Raw genomic sequence first — 21,597 nt, 5'->3', positions numbered from 1 at the left:
CCACACACAAAACCATATACTGTTTTGCTTTTTGTCGTGCCAGTGTGAAAAACTCTTAGCAAAGAGCTTTAGAGGGGTCAAAGCACCACTGCCTGCATACAACAAAATAATGAATCTGATTCAGAATCTCAAAGTGGACTGAAACACATTGGGTCCTCCAACACCTTACACCCAGCACAGGCTGAAAGCTCATGATACTTCACGTTCACAATATTTAAGGATGAGATTCTGGATTCTGATCATTCAACTTTGATTGTGGTCTCTGATTATTTATATTTGATGTTCCTGACTTTAGGTCCTGATTGGCTGAATTGTGATCCTTATCTGTGTGTCCTTGACTGTGATCACTCAGCTTTGTTTCTGATTGCTGACCTGTGATCCTAATCCTGGATTTTGTTCCTGATCCTGAGCCTTCGTCTTTGATCCTCATTTTATTAATACAAATTTTAAAATCTGATTATATTCCTGACGTCTGCTGAATTTTGATGCTGATCATGTCCTTGATTCTGATTGCTGACCAGTAATCCTAGACTTTATTCCCAATCACTTATTTTTAATCTGATACACAAGTATCTTTGACTCTGAATACAGACTTTTGGTCCTGATTACTGAACTTTGATCCTAATTTTCCTTGTTCTTCCTTGTCTCCACCCCTTGACTGAGTTTAACTAAAATTACTTTGTTAACTGTAGTCCTGCTGACATTCAAACAAACAGACAGGGCACGCCACGCTTGGTGGAGCCAATTGTTGAATTTAGTGCTTCACTAAATAACGCTTGGGAATCTAAAACATGATTTTTTTTTTTCATTAAATAATTGGTGAATTGAAATGTTGTGAAGTGACCTAATTATTTCACAGTCATCACCAGTTTTGTCCAAACCAGCTCAATACTGCTGACAAGGACTGGAGGGCAGATGCGGAGTCTTCTGTTTTTGTGTCAGTACGACTGACAGCTGAGAGCCTGGTTGGGTGCCGAGCAGAATACCGCTGTCTTGTTTGTGCTTTCTCTCAGCTTCTTCATTTGTTTCCCTTGTTGCTTCGCTTTCTTGACGTACATACACACATTGATTCCAGGCAGCCGTTTGCCCCACTGATGGCCGGGGCTCAACAGCACACCGTGGCATTGCCTCTCTTTCTCATAACTCCTAATATCATGAATTTCTTTCATCCCGATCATTTTGTTCCCTTGGTGCTCTTGTTCTGTTATTCTGCTATTAATGTTTTATTGGCTCACACTTCACAGTTTTCTCTGAAAGCGCCTCATACATTTGTAATTTTTGGCGCTTGTGAAGTTCTATTAGCATCATTTTGTAGTGATGGCACTTTATGTATCTTTGGGGGAAAGACTACGCAGTAAAACACCAGAATCCGGTGTGCCAGTGGTAAATAGAGCAGTTTATATATAAAGATGTGTTTGGGCCTGTGGAGGCCATGAGAGTGACACTGACCTAAAAGTGGAGGAAGGTTCTTAACTGCGTATCTCTTGCGCTCTTATTTGGCCGTGCAGAGAAGAGCTGCATCAGCTCATTAGATAGCTGGAAACACTTTCTACTCTTTGAAAGCGAAGTGCAGATAATGTTGGTGGCAATGTGACTGACAGTCCTTAATAGTAACTCCCAATAGGGAGGGCAGCTGAGGGCAAAGGAAGCTCCAGGGAGCATTGGAGCAGAGTTCAGGCGAGGTGAGATGTTTTTCTGGCTTTGCAAACACTCCTACGGACTGTAGGAAGGGACAGTTACCTGGTATACAAATAATAAATGTTTACGAGTGCAATGGGAAGAACAGTTTCATGAGCTGAAACATGGAACGTTCCATTCAATAAGGTGAAGCTGAGACGAATGAAGAAAACAAAACGTTCGACATGAGGTGTGCTTTTAGGGAGGTGCTGTAGGGTGACAGTATCAGCTAAAAAACAAAGTGGGGCAGGACGTGCACACATACACACACAAAAACCCAAATTAACCTGTAAAATGACTTTAAAAACAGCCACATAAGATACAGAGTGTGGAACAGAAGTCGTTTTCAAAGAAAAATGATGTGGAAAGAATGAATAGCAACACAACAGCTGAAGGCAGTCAGGTAGATGGACTAAACTACCTTAATACAGCGCTTGTACCATCTGAATCACAAGTTCAAAGTGCTTTACCGTGATGCCTCACATTCACCCATTCACGCACACACACACTGATGTCAGGGTGGTAAATGGACTGCATTTACAGTATATAGCAGTTTTCCATCTGCATCAGATGCTTAAAGCACTTTACAGTCATGCCTCACATTCACCCTGATGTGAGGGCGCTGCCATACAAGGCGCTCACTAGTACACACCAGGAGCAACAAGGGGATTAAGGACCTTGCCCAAGGGCCCTTAGTGATTGTCTGGTGTGGCTGAGGTTTGAGCTGAGGATCCAAGTCCAGCGCTTAACCACGAGATGCTTGCAGTGTGTTTCAGGCTTAATAATGGATGTATTCTGGGTCCATCATGCATCAGACACATATGCCAAAGTGGAGTGAGAGGGAGCAAGATAAGGTGATGCGTCAATATTTGTTTTCTTTTTATTTTGTTTTTCAAATATGCCACTCCACGCTCGCCCCCACTCCACTTACATGCCCTGTACAGTGACTGTGAACAGCAGACTGGGGAAGCATATGGCTTCTTGAGCGATGGGTGGAAATTTTCATTATTTTGTTCCACTCAAGTGGTCTGTTTGGTATTTTCCTTAAAATCAGACAAATGAAAAAACCTGTATGTAAACAAAGTTCACATACAGGTTCTGTATATTATGGACACATTTTTACAAGAAGATGATGGAGTTGTTCAATGGAGCAAAAAAAAATGGAACCAAAATGAACTATAAATGGAACCAAATTGCATGAAAAATTATGTAAGACATACTACAGACAATTTTTCTACAAGTGGGACAAATAATCAATGACACGTATAAATCACATGATATGTGATGATGAAACAATGTCGGACTCTGTAGTTTTCTCTGGGCCCCTCCCCAATCGGACCGGGAGTGACATGTTTAGCCGCATGTTCTCCTTGAATTGCTGGCTGTCTGAGTGGTGTCCAAAGAAAATGAGGTGGGCTTCATAAATAATTGTCAAAGCTTCTGGGGAAAACCTGGTCTTGTTAGGAGAGACGACATCCATCCCACTTTGGATGGAGCAGCTCTCATTTCTAGAAATCTGGCCAATTTTATTAAACCCTCCAAATCGTGACTATCCAGGGTTGGGACCAGGAAGCAGAGTTGTAGTCTTACACACCTCTCTGCAGCTTCTCTCCCCCTGCCATCCCCCCAATACCCCATCCCCGTAGAGACGGTGCCTGCTCCCAGACCACCAATAACCAGTAAAAATCTATTTAAGCATAAAAATTCAAAAAGAAAAAATAATATAGCACCTTCAACTGCACCACAGACTAAAACAGTTAAATGTGATCTATTAAACATTAGGTCTCTCTCTTCTAAGTCCCTGTTAGTAAATTATATAATAATTGATCAATCAATCAATCAATTTTTTTTATATAGCGCCAAATCACAACAAACAGTTGCCCCAAGGCGCTTTATATTGTAAGGCAAGGCCATACAATAATTATGTAAAACCCCAACGGTCAAAACGACCCCCTGTGAGCAAGCACTTGGCTACAGTGGGAAGGAAATTGATTTGAAATTGATCAACATATTGATTTATTCTGCCTTACAGAAACCTGGTTACAGCAGGGTAAACATGTTAGTTTAAATGAGTCAACACCCCCGAGTCACACTAACTGTCAGAATGCTCGTAGCACGGGCCGAGGCGGAGGATTAGCAGCAATCGTCCACTCCAGCTTATTAATTAATCAAAGACCCAGACAGAGCTTTAATTCATTTGAAACCTTGACTCTTAGTCTTGTCCATCCAAATTGGAAGTATCAAAAACCAGTTTTATTTGTTATTATCTATCGTCCACTTGGTCGTTACTGTGAGTTTCTTTGTTATTTTTCAGACCTTTTGTCTGACTTAGTGCTTAGCTCAGATAAGATAATTATAGTGGGTGATTTTAACATCCACATAGATGCTGAGAATGACAGCCTCAACACTGCATTTAATCTATTATTAGACTCAGTTGGCTTCGCTCAAAATGTAAATGAGCCCACCCACCACTTTAACCACACTTTAGATCTTGTTCTGACATATGGCATAGAAATTGAAGACTTAACAGTATTCCCTGAAAACCCCTTTTTGTCTGATCATTTCTTAATAACATTTACATTTACTTTAATGGACTACCCAGCAGTGAGGAATAAGTTTCATTACAGTAGAATTCTTTCTGAAAGCGCTGTAACTAGGTTTAAGGATATGATTCCTTCTTTGTTATGTTCTTCAATGCCATATACTAGAGGTGCACCGATCAGGATTTTTTAGGCCGATCATCGATCACCGATCACTGAAATTTTGATCTGCTGATACCGATCAAGGCCGATACCAATCAAGTACATATTTGGATCATGCCCAAAATAAGAATATAGGTCTAATGTATAGGACTATTTTTGCATTAAAACTTAATGATGAAAACAAAAAACATGCATTCAAATAAAGACACTAGAATAAACTGCCAACTTTTGTTTTATTACACTGACTTTGTTCTACCAGTAAGCTTTTTTTTTCCATGTTTCATGTTGCTCAGGTTACAGCCTACAGAGAATATGTTGAGAATGTAAAATACAGCCCTCATTCTATGGGGTTAAAATTGGCTCATTAATATTTGTAAATGCACACAGGGTGATCTACAAATAATCATTGATTTGCAAATGTGTTGAGATATCCACAAATGCAAATTTCATATTTATAACTTGTAAATTGGTCTTTGCAAATAATGTATTTGCAAATATAAAACTTAATTTGTAAAAAAAAAAAATTACATTTGTAAAACTGGAAATTGTATATGTGAATTGAGTTTCAGCATGTGTGGATCACCAATTACATGCATTCATCGCTTTCCTCTGTGAAGTAATTTTGAGACATTCTTTTCGCGAAATCCACAGATCCACAAACAAATCAATCAATCAATTCAATCAAATTTTTTTTTATTTCGAACTTAGTTGTCAATTCCAGTATCATGGCAGTTCACAGTATAAGCAAATCAAATGAACAAAGCTTCTTTGTACTCTCTGTACCTCTACACTCATATGAAAAAATAAACAAAATCAAAGTGCCTACTGATTCACAAATACACACTCGCGCACACTGGATATCCACTAGATGGCAGTGTGGTTCCATTCATTACACAGCAGTCTATTTAGATCTCTCAGAGCCATTTGACTTATTTTGACTTCTGATATGAGCTGGACGGACATGGACTAGATTAGATGATGGCGACTGCTCTCCTTGTCCGTCTAGCTCATATCAGAAGTAAAAATGAGTTTACGTCACAGAGGAAAGCGTGTCATGACAAGACCAAGCCCTCCCTGTGCTACTGCCTGCACTGTTGTGATCGGTCCTTCTCATTGGCGTATTTGCAGATCACCGATCAAACCGATCAAGGCGTGATCGGCCGATAGTGATCGGTGCCCGATCAATCGGTGCACCTCTACCATATACCAACACAGTGCAGAGTAGCTACCTAAACTCTGTGAATGAGATAGATTATCTCTTCAGTAGCTTTACATCCTCATTGAGCACAACTTTGGATGCTGTAGCTCCTCTGAAAAAGAGAGCCTTAAATCAGAAGTGCCTGACACCATGGTATAACCCACAAACTCGCAGCTTAAAGCAGATAACCCGTAACCTGGAGAGGAAATGGCATCTCACTAATTTAGAAGATCTTCATTTAGCCTGGAAAAAGAGTCTGTTGCTCTATAAAAAAGCCCTCCGTAAAGCTAGGACATCTTACTATTCATCACTAATTGAAGAAAATAAGAACAACCCCAGGTTTCTTTTCAGCACTGTAGCCAGGCTGACAAAGAGTCAGAGCTCTATTGAGCCGAGTATTCCTTTAACTTCATGACTTTCTTTGCAAATAAAATTTTAACTATTAGAGAAAAAATTATTCATAAGCATCCCAAAGACATATCTTTATGTTCAGCTGCTTTCAGTAATGCTGGTATTTGGTTAGACTCTTTCTCTCCGATTGTTCTGTCTGAGTTACTTTCATTAGTCACTTCCTCCAAACCATCAACATGTCTATTAGACCCCATTCCTACTAGACTGCTCAAGGAAGCCCTACCATTAATTAATGCTTCGATCTTAAATATGATCAATCTATCTTTATTAGTTGGCTATGTACCACAGGCTTTTAAGGTGGCAGTAATTAAACCATTACTTAAAAAGCCATCACTTGACCCAGCTATCTTAGCTAGACCAATCTCCAACCTTCCTTTTCTCTCAAAAATTCTTGAAAGGGTAGTTGTAAAACAGCTAACTGGTCATCTGCAGAGGAGTGGTCTATTTGATGAGTTTCAGTCAGGTTTTAGAATTCATCATAGTACAGAAACAGCATTAGTGAAGGTTACAAATGATCTTCTTATGGCCTCAGACAGTGGACTCATCTCTGTGCTCGTCCTATTAGACCTCAGTGAAGCTTTTGATACAGTTGACCATAAAATTTTATTTCAGAGATTAAAGCATGCCATAGGTATTAAAGGAACTGCGGTGCAGTGGTTTGAATCATATTTATCTAACAGATTACAATTTGTTCATGTAAATGGGGAGTCTTCTTCACAAACTAAGGTTAATTATGGAGTTCCACAAGGTTCTGTGCTAGGACCGATTTTATTCACTTTATACATGCTTCCCTTAGGCAGTATTATTAGAAAGCATTGCTTAAATTTTCACTGTTATGCAGATGATACCCAGCTTTATCTATTCATGAAGCCAGAGGACACACACCAATTAGTTAAACTGCAGGAATGTCTTTCAGACATAAAGACATGGATGACTTCTAATTTCCTGCTTTTAAATTCAGATAAAAGTGAAGTTATTGTACTTGGCCCCACAAATCTTAGAAACATGGTGTCTAACCAGATCCTTACTCTGGATGGCATTACCCTGACCTCCAGTAATACTGTGACAAATCTTGGAGTCATTTTTGATCAGGATATGTCCTTCAATGCGCATATTAAGCAAATATGTAGGACTGCTTTTTTACAGTTGCGCAATATCTCTAAAATTAGAAAGGTCTTGTCTCAGAGTGATGCTGAAAAGCTAATTCATGCATTTATTTCTTCTAGGCCGGACTATTGTAATTCATTATTATCAGGTTGTCCTAAAAGTTCCCTGAAAAGCCTTCAGTTAATTCAAAATGCTGCAGCTAGAGTACTAACGGGGACTAGAAGGAGACAGCATATCTCACCCATATTGGCTTCTCTTCATTGGCTCCCTGTTAATTCCAGAATAGAATTTAAAATTCTTCTTCTTACTTATAAGGGTTTGAATAATCAGGTCCCATCTTATCTTAGGGACCTCATAGTACCATATCACCCCAATAGAGCGCTTCGCTCTCAGACTGCAGGCTTACTTGTAGTTCCTAGGGTTTGTAAAAGTAGAATGGGAGGCAGAGCCTTCAGCTTTCAGGCTCCTCTCCTGTGGAACCAGCTCCCAATTCGGATTAGGGAGACAGACACCCTCTTTACTTTTAAGATTAAGCTTAAAACTTTCCTTTTTGCTAAAGCTTATAGGTAGGGTTGGATCAAGTGACCCTGAACCATCCCTTAGTTATGCTGCTATAGACTTAGACTGCAGGGGGGTTCCCATGATCCACTGAGTGTTTCTTTTTATTCACCTCTTTTTGCTCTGTATGCACCACTCTGCATTTAATCATTAGTGATTGATCTCTGCTCTCTTCCACAGCATGTATTTTTCCTGATTCTCTCCCCTCAGCCCCAACCAGTCCCAGCAGAAGACTGCCCCTCCCTGAGCCTGGTTCTGCTGGAGGTTTCTTCCTGTTAAAAGGGAGTTTTTCCTTCCCACTGTCGCCAAGTGCTTGCTCATAGGGGGTCGTTTTGACCGTTGGGGTTTTTCTGTAATTATTGTATGGCTTTTGCATTACAATATAAAGCACCTTGGGGCAACTGTTTGGTGTGATTTGGCACTATATAAATAAAATTGTTTTGATTTGATTTTATTTGATACAGTCCACCAATCACATGACAAGGATCTATTTAGGTGTTATATAAATTGCAATAACTACAGGGATAGTACACTGCTCTCTGTGCCGGGAAGGATGCTCACAAGGACTAGAACAGTTTGGCTTCATACCAAAGAAGTCAACCATTGACCACATCTGAGATCTGGGAGTACTCATGAAAAGCAACTTTGATTATCAACAGTGCTTCATTGCAGCCCGTTAATTTTCACAAACTACTTGACTGAGTTGACCGGGCTGCTCTTTGGGCCATGTTGAGAATTTGTGGGATCCCCAACTAGTTGCTGGGTATTGTAGCCAGCCTGTACATAGGTACTGACTGCTCTATGGAGTGAGGGCAAAGACTGAGTTTTTCCTACTGAAAGCTGATGTTCATCAGGGATGTGCTCAGTCTCGATCCCTGTTCATTGCTTGCATGGAATGGGTGTTGTGGCATTGTGGAAACTAGTTTTTAGATGCTTCAAGTTCAACACTGGAAAGGAAAAGTTTACTGACCTTGATTTTGTGGACCAAGCTGTGATATTTGCAGAATCAATGGATGCTCTGATTACAGCACTTGAGAAGCTGAGTGATGAACCAGAGTATCTGGGTTTGCGATTGTCCTGGATCTAGATGCATGCCCAGGCTATCAATGACTTCCTGGGCTTGGACATCAGAATTGTATCTGTATGTAGTAAAAGTGTTGAACTTGTAGCAACATTTACTTATCCCAGCAGTGACATTCACATCCGAGTCTTTGGCCTTGGAGCTTGAGGACTGCCTTAAGAATTAATTAAGTCACTAGACAGAGGTATTTGTCAATTCCAGTGTCGTTGCAGAAGAACAAAGGTCCAAGTCTTTAGGGTTCTGGTGGTTCCTGTCTCATTGTATGGTTGCAAGATTTGGATGCTAACCAGTGGGCTCAGTGATGAAGGTCTCTTCAGAGTATCCTTGAGTACCATTGAATTGACTTTGTGTCAAACCAACCCTTGCTTGGGAAAATTCAGATGAGGAGTATCATTTGCATGAAAGAATATTAGTTATTAATTATTAATATTAATTATTATAATACTGAATTTTTGGCCACACGGCAGGTTTTTTTGTTGCTACAATACAACATGTGGGTGCCTTGGTAACAAGGATCCCAGTGACTGGAGAATTTCAGTCCACATTGCACCTGGTTGTGGCACAGAGATGAGAGAGGACTTGATGGATAATTTGTCTGCCTGGGTTGTTGATATGCAGGACCCAAGGTGGTTCTATAATGTGGTAGATGCAGCAAGGCATTGCTACAGCACATTCTCCCAGACCTGAGCTGACTACGGTGCCTGTGCCGCTCTGTCCCTGTTTTTTGTTCTTATCTTTCATTTCGAAGATTTGATCAGAATACATTCAACATATGCAATCAAGCCTAAACAACTCGCCAAAATCCTCACCGGAATTCTTTATCTCTTTCCCTGCATCGCTTCATATTCATGAAGCCTTGCAAGCACCCTGTGAGTTGTTTTTAGTAACAACAAAAGCAACAGCAGAGGAGTCTTTTGAGAATGTAAATTTCGATCAGAGCACATGTACTTTGAAACTTAACTTGAGTGTGAATATGGATGAGAGTTCTCCTTTGTGACTCTCAAACAGGAAAATCAACAAGTGAACAAAGACGGTATCTATTTCAAAATGCTCAGATGGCAACACAGCAGCATCTTAATATACATCACCTCTCCTCTGGAATAGAGGTCAGCAACTCAGAGGGGATGATGGAGCTTCAGATTCTGTTTGTTTTGTTTTTTTTCCACTCAATGTGGAACCATCTGATAAAAACCACATCATCATGACCCTTTGTTTTGAATCACTGAAGAGCATCTTGACATACTCTTGATACTCGCTTACTGAAAATTGAAAAGCATAATACATGAATATATGAATAACAAGACAGAGCAAAGCTTTTTTGTAATGTGGGGGAAAAGTCACTTGTTCCTGTGATTAAATAGTCTTGCCTATGTTTTGAAATCATACAATGACCTTGAGCTGGAACCGGGGAACAAGTTAACTTTTATAACGCTAAACTGATAAACTCCTAAAAAAAAAAAAAAAAAAAAAAAAAATAGAGGAAGTTACAGCTAACCCCTAACCTTCAGTATTGACTTGGTGCACTGTCAGTGACTTTTAGCGCTGCAGAGCCTTCTGAGTAAATTCAGTGCAACACTTGCAAAGACGTCTCACTGACCTTTCACGGTGGCAGTGTAGATAAAACGCAAGGCACTTTCACTCATGGTTTCATTTATAAACAGACGAATTCCAGACACATTTCAACACATTAACAGCAACTCTGTCTTTTTTACAAAGTGAAATATCGCACTTTTAAATTAATGAAGAAGAAAGAATAAAGTAGGTTTGGGTGTTAAACCAACACAAGCACCAAAAGGCATTATGGAAAATCAGACTCATCTTATCACACCCCTCCCCCCCCCCCCAAATTCAAGGAATACTGCCATCTATTGGATGGGAGTGTGAAAAGCAGCCAACATGCTGAGTCACACTTCACAAAAAGAATTTTCAGGGGGGGGGGGGTTGTTGTTGTTGTTTTTTGTTTTTTTTTACAAATGGAAAAAATGACATATTTCCGAAATACACATCTATTTGTAAAAACCAACACACGTTACAAATAGGAAATTTGTGTTTGTGGATCACAAAACGTGTGCAAATCAAGGACTATTTGTAGATCACCCATTACAAATTTAACAAATTTAACTCCACAAATAAGTGTCTTTTCACTTAAAAAAGTAAAGGTTTGCATGTACGAGGTCTATTAGAAAAGTATACAACCTTATTATTTTTTTCAAAAACCATATGATTTGAATCACGTGTGATTGCGTCAGACAAGCTTGAACCCTCGTGCACATGTGTGTTTTTCCACGCCTGTCTGTTGCGTCATTCGCCTGTGAGCAGGCTTTGAGTGAGGAGTGGTCCAGCCCGCTCGTCGGATTTTCATTGTCAGGAAATGGCGGAATGATTTGGGCTTTTATTCCAACAGAATTTTTTCAGAGACTGGCAGCTGGAAACCATTAGAAAAATTTATCTGGCTTTCGGTGAAAATGTTACGGGCTTGGTAGAGAATAAGGAGTGTTACTGTCGCTTTAAGGACGGCCCCCAGCGGCTGTGGGGCGCGCCGCGCTCCAAAGCCGCCATCGACAGGCTGAACGACCATTTCATTTCTAAACAGATGGCTGTCTGGATCCATGTAATATAATAAGGTCGGATACTTTTCCAATAGACCTCGTATACGCTGTTTTTTAAAACAGACACACTGCTGATCATAAGGGCCCCTTCACACATAGTACGAATGTGGTCAAATTGTGCATGAAGTGCGCAAGAAGCAGGACTGATTACTGATTACTTCTTGAAAAAGTAACTTAGTTACTTTACTGATTACTCAATTGTAAAAGTAACTAAGTTAGATTAGTAGTTACTTTTTTAGTTACTTTCCCCAGCTGCCAACAACAACCCTGTGCCACCTCAACATGACAATGGTATTTGTTTTGCCAAAACTCACTTTATAGTCACCCTTTCTTGACTTCAATGAAAATAAATACTTGTTTTATATAAAGTAAAATAAACCTCATATTTAACTGTTGACAGCACTGTAACAGTAAAACTTACAATTTCTAACCTACATTGTTTATAAATGTAACTATTAAAATCTTTCTAACATTTTTCTAACATTTAAATTCTCTCTAAACATTTTACTTGTCAAAATTATATTATTATTATAAGTAGTATTAGTAGTTGTAGTAAAACAAGGTTTCAAAACTGGACCTTTAATCTCGGGGTGTTGTGGGGGGGCACATACTTGCCCAAGCCCCCATTCCATCTGGATTCGCCCCTGCTTTGGCGTTTGAGCACAAAGAATGGATAACATTCATTTATGCAGACAACATGACCAGATTTACAGGTAAGAAAGTTTTATTGCGTTTTCACATCATGTGGTCCTCAGAAAGAGAGTTTAGGTGCATTTGAGTGGAAAATAGTGTTAGTTGTTGACGCGTGGCGGAGGATCAGCTGTTTTTAGCAGCAGATACGGAGCAGCTCAGCTCAGAATTCTAAATAAAGGAGAAAAAAAGCATAGAAATGTCTTTGTAAAGCTCAGTGCAGGTGTACTGTTGTCACTGTGCTTTAAGAGGTGAGGACGAGTCGTAGCTGTTGCAGAAAACCGCAGATGAAACGCTCACAGCTCACTTAAAGTGGGCAGTTCAGTCGAACCCCGACCCCCTGCCCACGGACCAAGTTTAATGCTGCTATCGACCCACAATGCAAAAATTATAGTAACGCACAGTGACTTGGAGAAGTAACTTTAATCTGATTACTGATTTGGAAAGACTAACGCGTTAGATTACTCATTACTAAAAAAAAAGTGGTTAGATTAGAGTAACGCGTTACCAGCATCACTGCTTGAGAGTGAAGTGTAAGTAGAAGGCCGAAGGACACCAATTAAAAAAAGAAAGAAAGCAAAATACAGACAGAATAAAGTACACTCTGCTTTGTCCAGGTCGTTATTGTAAATAAGAATTTTTTCTTAATAACTTACCTGGTTAAATAAAGGTTAAATCAAATTAAAAGCAAACTGTATGTGAGCACTTTAAAGAGTAGATCAGTGGATTTCCCCAAAGATGGAAAGACTGAGGCAAGCACAGTGTCAAAGGGCCACATTTTCTGGGAGAAAGAGTCCAGGATTCATCAAAGGTGGCCATAGTGGTGTGGAAATACCCATAACAATCTTCACATGTCTCAATAGAATTCATGTACTCAGTAATAAGTCACCTAGAAGAAACACAAGTGAAGGCTATTATACTCGTATATGTAGGTACATTTTGCATTTATGGATCACAGTGTATGATTCCTGCCTGTTTTATTTTCAGAATAAGGTGTTAAACATTGATGGAGTCAAGGTGAAGCTGCAGGTAAGAACTAGAAATTCTCATGGAATTGTCAAAAACTGAGTTACTGTAAAGGTTGTCATTTATCAAAAAGAAAAAGGTTTTATCCCAAATGAGCAACTAACATCCAAAGTCTGTTTTTTTTTTTTTTTTTTTACTATGTCTAAAATGGTATACAAATAATGAATGTTTATGAGTGCAATAGTAAGAATATTTCATGAAGTGAAAGATGGAATGTTCCATTCAATGAGGCGTAGCCAAGTTGAATGGAACATTTCATCTTTCACTGAATAAAAAACATTTATTATTTGTTTTATATAACACCTAATAATCATGACAATGTTGTCCGTACCTGATGCCGTGTATTGACTTCTTCATATACAGACTGCCATCTGCTTTCCTCAGTCCACCAAACATTTGCGACACCTGGATCTGGATCAATAAAATTAAGCTAAGCGCTGTTGCCTTTAGTGTAAGTGCATGATGGTCGCGGCGTGGTACAAAATGTATGGAACCAAATTTGCATGGTAAATGGAACCAAAATTGCACAGTAAATGGAACACAGTGGTAAATTGTACAAATGATCAATATCTTGTGACATACAAACCACCAATCAAATGGCAAGTGTGTATTTAGGCATTATATAAGATATCTTAGCTAATTAGCTTATTAGCTGGACTGTACCCACCCAGTGTTGCCAATGTATTGCTTTTTTGTATTTGTTTTTTTGGTCAAATGTAGCATAATTTTCGCCTTCCCTATTGCCTGAATATCTCATCTAGTGTAGGATATAAACTTCCATACACAGACCAGTATATTTTTCAGTTACAAGACTTGACTGGAAAATTGTAATCCATTCATTTCTAACAAATGTTAGCTTGTGACCAACCAACCTAGCTAGCAAGCCTGCCACAGTCATTATACTGCAGGGGTGGCCAAGTTCGGTCCTCAAGAGCCACCTTCCTGATAGGAATCCAATGAAAGGCTCATTAAAAGTCTGCATGCTAATGAGTCTTTCATTGGATTCAGGTGTGTTGGAGCAGGGAGACAACTAAGAGTGTCAGGAAGGTGGTCCTGTTGGCTTCATCGGCCGGTGACCTCCAAGACTCACTGGAGCGGTTCGAAGCCGAGTGTGAAGTGGCTGGGATGAGGATCAGCACCTCTAAATCTGAGGCCATGGTACTCAGCAGGAAACTGATGGATTGCCTACTCCAGGTAGGGAATTCTGCCTTGCCCCAAGTGAAGGAGTGCAAGTACCTCGGGGTCTTGTTCACGAGCGAGGGGAAAATGGAGTGTGAGATTGGCCGGAGAATCGGTGCAGCAGGGGCAGTATTGCATTCGCTCTACCGTACTGTTGTGACGAAAAGGGAGCTGAGCCAAAATGCGAAGCTCTTGATCTATTGGTCAGTCTTCGTTCCTACTCTCACCTGTGGTCATGAGGGTTGGGTCATGACCGAAAGAACTCGATCACAGGTACAAGCGGCTGAAATGGGCTTCATCAGGAGGGTGGCTGGCGTCTCTCTTAGAGATAGGGTGAGACGTTCGGTCATCCGTGGGGAGCTCAGCGTAGAGTCGCTGCTCCTTCGCATTGAAAGGAGCCAGCTGAGGTGGTTCGGGCATCTGGTAAGGATGACCCCTGGGCACCTCCCTAGGGAGGTGTTCCAGGCACGCTCATCTGGAAGGAGACCCTGGGGAAGACCCAGGACTAGGTGGAGAGATTATATCTCCACGCTGGCCTGGGAACGCCTTGGGATCCCCCGGTCAGAGGTGGTCAATGTGGCATGGGAAAGGGAAGTCTAGGGTCCCCTGCTGGAACTGTTGCCCCCACGACCCGAACCCGTAAAAGCGGTTGAAGATGAATGATGAGTGAGTGAGTGGGTTGCACATTGGGGCAAAAGAGGATCAACTGTAGCTGATTTATATTCATTGTTGTGACTCTGACTAAGTGAAAACTTTGTCACGATGTGGGGGTAAAGCAAAAGAAGTCATAAACTGCAACAGCACTCTTTACCTCCACCATGGGTCAAAATACCCCATTTTACATGCTAAGATCGTGAAAGTTGACTCCTGGATATGCATCATCAGGTCTGGTTTATTATTGCACAATCCTAGTCACAAAGAGACAGAGGGAAAAACACAACCTCCTCAGCATATGTACTTATGAGCATTTCACACTTATTTACACTCAGCGGCCACTTTATTAGGGACACCTGTTCAATTCCTTGTTAACACAAATAACTAATCAGCCAATCATATGGCAGCAACTCAATGCATTTAGGCATCTAGATGTGGTGAAGGCAACTTATAAAGTTCAAACCGAGCATCAGAATGGGGAATAAAGGAAAATTAAGTGACTTTGAATGTGGCATGGTTGTTGATGCCAGATGGGCTGCTCTGAGTATTTCAGAAACTGCTGATCTACTGGGATTTTCACGCACAATCATCTCCAGGGTTTACAGAGAATGGTCCGAAAAAAGATATGATATCCAGTGAGCAGCAGCTATGTGGATGAAAATGCCTTGTTGATGTCAGAGGAGAATTGGCAGACTGGTTGAAATTGGTGGCTACATGATGCCATCATGGAAAAATGGACCAACATCTCAGAGGAATGTTTCCAACACCTTCTTGAATCTATGCCATGACAAATTAAGGCAGTTCTGAAGGCAAAAGGGGGTTCAACCCAGTACTAGCAAGGTGTACCTAATAAAGTGGCCAAAAGTGTATACTGTTTGTACTACATCACAATATGTACATCTACCAATCTGTAGAAAGGTGGGCTACATATTGTCCAGTGTTTGCTAACATATTCCAGAGCTGCTTGGGATGAAGAATAAATTACAGCATAATGACTACTGTTGGGTGGCTTATTATTAAAGAGATATTTATTTCCAATCCTAGTGATTACCTCCCCTCACTCTCTGCAGATCTGGGACACAGCTGGACAGGAACGTTTTCGCAGTGTCACTCATGCCTACTACCGTGATGCACATGGTGAGATAAAACTGATTCTGGTATTTATTCATTCATATTTATTACCTGCTAAAAGGTGTTCTCAGATTTCTAAGTAACATAATATTAAAGTAATCTAATTTGGTTGGATTCTGCTACTTTTGGATGACCTCAAATGTATTCATAGAGAACAAAAACATCAATAAAGATGAATTACTGACTTGCTGACAGAATAATAATAATAACAATAATAATATCAAATGAAATGTTAAATTGCATTGTGTTGTTCATCAACATTTGTTTCAACAAAACCATGGCAAAATGTTTCCCACTGATGTCCTTACAAGCTCCAAGACTGAATCTGAAATTTTTTGTAGAAATTCTGTCAGTTATAATGTTCTATTTAGGGAGTAATTTTGCATGTAATAGCTAACTGCACAGGACATATTTTGACATAAAAATGTATGGTTTATTTTCTCAGACAACATGGAAATCAGAAAACATGATTTTGTCTTAGACTAATAAATCCATATTACCCTAATTTGATCATATTACCCCCGTTTTACCCCTTGTCCATGTGAGGTCAGGATTTAAGGTTTTGTTATTAATACACAAAAGCTTTCATAGACTTGCACATCCCTATGTGGCTGATTTAGTCAAACCTTATGTACTGGCCCATGCTCTGCATTCTCAGGATGTAGTACTACTATGTGTTTCAAAGGTTAAAAAGAAGTCAGCAGGCCACAGAGTTTTTTGTTATTGTGCACCTTTTCTGTGGAGCACTCTGGCTGCTGAGATAAAACAGTCTGATTCTGTGGAGTCATTCAAATCCGACCAAGTGATGCTAGATGGGCTCCTTCTCATGGACAAAAAAAAAAAAAAGACTTGCATTTTTCTTTGTATTTTGTTTACAAAAACACACAAAAGAAATTATTCTTAGACATTCATTTTTTTTGACAGTTCTTTTTTGTATTTTGGTAACTGACTCTTGTTATTGTTAGTATGCAGTTGGCCACCCCTCTGAGTCTGGTCTGGTCTGCTTGAGGTTTCTTCCTCAAAAAAGCCAGATGGAATTTTTCCTCACCACTGTTGCCTACGTGGTTGCTCAGAGGGTTTTTAAGGTTAGACCTTGCTCTTGTGACATCCCTTGTGATTTTCTGTTATATCAATACATTGAAATGAATCCTCAATGGGGTTCCACACTGCATTTGAGAACTGTGCTCTAATAATGGTTTTGTGCTTTTTCCACTTCATTGCAACAAACATATTTGCTTGTGTGCTTACTTGTATTCCGCTGTCCATTAAGTCAGTAACCCCGACTAGTTTTATGAGTTTACTCAGCAGTTATTGAAATGTAGAATTCGTTGTCAGGATAACTAATTTTCCTATTTGTGTGAAGCAGAAAAGTAAGTTGTCTGAACAAATGTAAGAATTTTAATTTGGCCCCAAACACTAACATGAACTTTTGAGTTTTTGGTAACTTGTGGGTTTTTACATTGTTTTTGTTCAACACACTACGCAAAACAAAATTCAGATATGGTCCAGGTACAATTCCAGAATATTTCCTATTCACAAACTTTGGGGAACAGATCTGTTGTCAGATTCAGAAACTCTACCTGTTAATAATTAGAGACATGACTCTTCAGATGGTTCCATTTAAAAAAAAAAGGGGGGGGGGGGGCTTCATTTGTCCAAGAGATATTTGATATTTTAAACATTAATTTGTTAAATTTTGGTTCATCTATGTGTAAGAGATGTTAATTAAGTGGTTCAGAGTTATAATTTCTGCAAACTATGAAGAAATAATTCTCTACTCCCAACAAGATCATGTAATTTCTTCAGACTTCAGCAAGTACATGCTGCATTTTTATTGTATTTCTTTTTTCTTTTTTTTCTTTTTTTTTTAAAAACATATTCCATTTCATTTGCCCAGTTGGACTTTTTTCTTTCAGTTTCTTAACAAGCAAAGTTCACCGATACATGGCAGACCAGTGTCATTCACTGGCAGGTTGTCTTTTGCACTCTGTTCGCCTACTCGTGTGCCTATTCCTGGAGCTGGAAGCAGAAAAGAAAGACAGGTAGAAGTAGCATCTGTTGTCGATGCAGAATTCTTCAGATGTTAAGGGATTTAGGCATTAACTTTTGGATTAACTTAACAGGCTCCTGGAAGCAAAATACTCTGCATCAAAACTGAAAATTCTTCTGTGGGCTTTTCTGAGTCATGACAGCATCATGACAGTAAAAGTGCTTCATTCGTCATTCCCACACCTATAGATGCCAAACCTATAAATGATGCTGACGATGATTCAGCGGGACTTTGTCTAAACTGAACAAAGTTTAATTTAAAAAAACAGGCTGTCAGTGAGATTTTGAAGCCTGTGCATGTTTGTAAAAGAAACTGCAGTGCTTTTCTGAGCTTTGAGTGTTTTGTTCAAACAAAGGCACATTTTGATCCACTTGCTTTGCAAAGTATTGTTGACTATAAGACCTGCTGTGGTTTGGTTTCCTAAAGCTCAACTCAAACAGAATGTTTCCAAAGTACCTGTACTGAAGCACTGAATCATGACACAGGCTTTGTAATTCCATTGTGCTCCAGCTGAGTGTTGCCTGCTTCAAACTGCACATCTGAAAATATCAAAGTATCTCTATAAAATGCTGTCACATTTTAGAGAAACTCTCCAGTGTTAATTTAAGTTACACACAAGAGGCACTTGAATTTTTCAGTGTCCCATAAAATTTAAGCTCTGGAGAAATTTGGTTGGATGATTGAATTTTCATTGAACGTATAGTTTTATTATTATTATTATTATTAGCTGACAGTGTTTGCAAATCAACACACTAATTATGAGAAACAAGTCATACATCAAACACTCTTAAGGGTCCTATCACAGTAGAGCATGAATAACGTATGAATCACACGAATTGGAAAAACAAACAGAATTTGAGCTTTCATTCGTACGGGACAAACATTCATACAGCTGTGTAATGGCGTTCGAATACCCAGAATGTGGTACGAAGCTGGCTCGAAAGATTGGCGCACATGAGAGATGAGATATACGAGGGCTGTCAATAAAGTAACGGTCCTTTTTATTTTTTTCAAAAACTATATGGATTTCATTCATATGTTTTTACGTCAGACATGCTTGAACCCTCGTGCGCATGCGTGAGTTTTTCCACGGCTGTCGGTGACGTCATTCGCCTGTGAGCACTCCTTGTGGGAGGAGTCGTCCAGCCCCTCGTCGGAATTCCTTTGTCTGAGAAGTTGCTGAGAGACTGGCGCTTTGTTTGATCAAAATTTTTTCTAAACCTGTGAGACACATCGAAGTGGACACGGTTCGAAAAATTAAGCTGGTTTTCAGTGAAAATTTTAACGGCTGATGAGAGATTTTGAGGTGATTCTGTCGCTTTAAGGACACAGCATTTTATCCGGATATTCCACTGTTAAAGGAGATTTTTTTAATGAAAGACGTGCGGACGGGTCCGTGCGGACGGGTCCGTGCGTCGGGACGCAGCCGCCGCGACGCTCCGCCACAGGAAAAACACCTCTGTTGAAAGCCTTAAGGACAAGTTGGAACATGTCCTGCCTGTTAAACAATTTCTCATATACTCACTCCACTGAAAGCCATCAAAAGCCGCCTGGATTTTACAAATGGTTATCAACACGGAGGTGTTTTCCTGTGTCGCCGCACCGCGCCGGCTGCGTCCCGACGCGCGGATCCGTCCGCACGTCTTTCATTAAAAAAATCTCCTTTAACAGTGGAATATCCGGATAAAATGCTGAAACCGACTTCTTCTGAAACTTCTCTGTTCTCTCACGACGTCCTGGATCAATAGAGCCTGAAATGTGGAGGTTTTCAGCTTGAACAGGCTGACGACGGCAGCTGAGAGCGCTGAGCGACATCTCGCACCGTGGGAAGTCCTTAAAGCGACAGAATCACCTCAAAATCTCTCATCAGCCGTTAAAATTTTCACTGAAAACCAGCTTAATTTTTCGAACCGTGTCCACTTCGATGTGTCTCACAGGTTTAGAAAAAATTTTGATCAAACAACGCGCCAGTCTCTCAGCAACTTCTCAGACAAAGGAATTCCGACGAGGGGCTGGACGACTCCTCCCACAAGGAGTGCTCACAGGTGAATGACGTCACCGACAGGCGTGGAAAAACTCACGCATGCGCACGAGGGTTCAAGCATGTCTGACGTAAAAACATATGAATGAAATCCATATAGTTTTTGAAAAAAATAAAAAGGACCGTTACTTTATTGACAGCCCTCGTACTTTATTGATCTCACAGTGAAGAAATTATGTTTACACACTTGTTTACAATAATGGCACACATCAGAATTAAAGACAGCACATACACATTTGACATTGTCTATGTGCACTAAGTTTAAAGAAGTCCATTATCCAAATTGAGGCAAGTGGGTGAAGGCCACGCAGCAACCCTGAGATGCGACACTGTCAGCTTGGGGGGAGGAACGGAGGCCAGCTGCAGCTACTGCACAACCCCCACAGAAGGGAAAAGGAATGATGTGAGCAGGCCCCGGTGTGGGGAGTGTTTGATGGGGGGTAGGAGGGGGTGGGGGGAAGAAATGGAGCATGCTTCAGTCCTGTGAAAACAGTTTATTGTCTTTGTGATGTTGTATGGCTGGGGGGGGCCTGGCTGCCTTTTTGTTTCTGTCTTTTGTCCTGTCTTTTGTTTTTCCTTCCAGGTGGCTTGCATTTGGGACTGAGTGGCTGTGTAGCTGAGTTTATCAGGACCTCACCCTGATCACCTGAGGCTGATCACCTGCGGCTCGTCAGGACTCACAGCTGTGGTGCATCTACAATGGATTGGAACATGGTGGCATTTAAGACTGGAGTACACAGTGTGTATTTGCCAGAGACTCGACCTTGTGACCAGACGGGTGAGATCGTCGTCTCGGGAGCCATCTCATCATCAGTGGATGCAGAGAACGTCCAGGTTTGATGCATGGTCTGTGAAAGAGGAGAGGGTGAGGTCTCACGCTCGTCAGCACACTTCCTGATGTACGTTAGATTTTGTGACTAACATTTATACAGTCAGTAAATGTGGTGTCCCTCACACCAGGGTTTGATGGGACGGTCCCCTGGGGGGTGATGGGGTGGTAATTGGGTTGTTTTTTCTTTTTTCTTTTTTTTGTTTGTTTTTTGTTATGCCCTCTCTTCTCCTCTGACTCCAGCCGGGTGTGCCGTACGTGTCGGCGTCGCTGGAGTGGTGCAGTTTGGTTATGCTGGGCATTTCCCAGGTAACCTCTGCACCCGGGAGGGGGGGGGGGGTTTGGGGTATTTTCTTTTGTTCCCTCTCTTCTCCTCTGGCTCCAGCCGTGTGAGCCGTAGTGTCGGCGTTGCTGGAGTGGTGCAGTTTGGTTATGCTGGGCGTTTCCCAGATAACCTCTGCACCTGGGGGGGGGGGTTCGGGGTGTTGTTGTTTTTTTTTTTGTTTGTTTATTCCCTGTTCCACCTCTGGCTTCAGCGCGCCTTTGAACCATCTGTCATCGGCGTGGCTGAGGTTTGGGGCAGTGGGATATACCCGCAGCTGGTGGCTGGTTTAGAAGTCGAAGGAGTGGTGCCGTTTTGTGCCGTCTGCCGTA

General features: G+C 40.8%; 1 protein-coding gene across 1 annotated transcript in view; it reads left to right on the top strand.

The window, feature by feature from the left end:
• Positions 1-21,597, top strand: part of LOC117527468 (ras-related protein Rab-26-like) — a 187,820-nt gene that overhangs the window by 91,011 nt on the left and 75,212 nt on the right. Inside the window, exons 3-4 of the mRNA XM_034189825.1 lie at positions 13,021-13,062; positions 15,963-16,029. Of these exons, the coding sequence (XP_034045716.1) occupies positions 13,021-13,062; positions 15,963-16,029 (109 nt within the window). The remainder of the gene's footprint in view (positions 1-13,020; positions 13,063-15,962; positions 16,030-21,597) is intronic.

This window comes from Thalassophryne amazonica, chromosome 16, assembly GCF_902500255.1.
Source record: "Thalassophryne amazonica chromosome 16, fThaAma1.1, whole genome shotgun sequence".
NCBI lineage: Eukaryota > Metazoa > Chordata > Actinopteri > Batrachoidiformes > Batrachoididae > Thalassophryne > Thalassophryne amazonica.
Note: the sequence above shows the minus strand (reverse complement) of the source record. Positions and strands in the feature narration are given on the sequence as shown.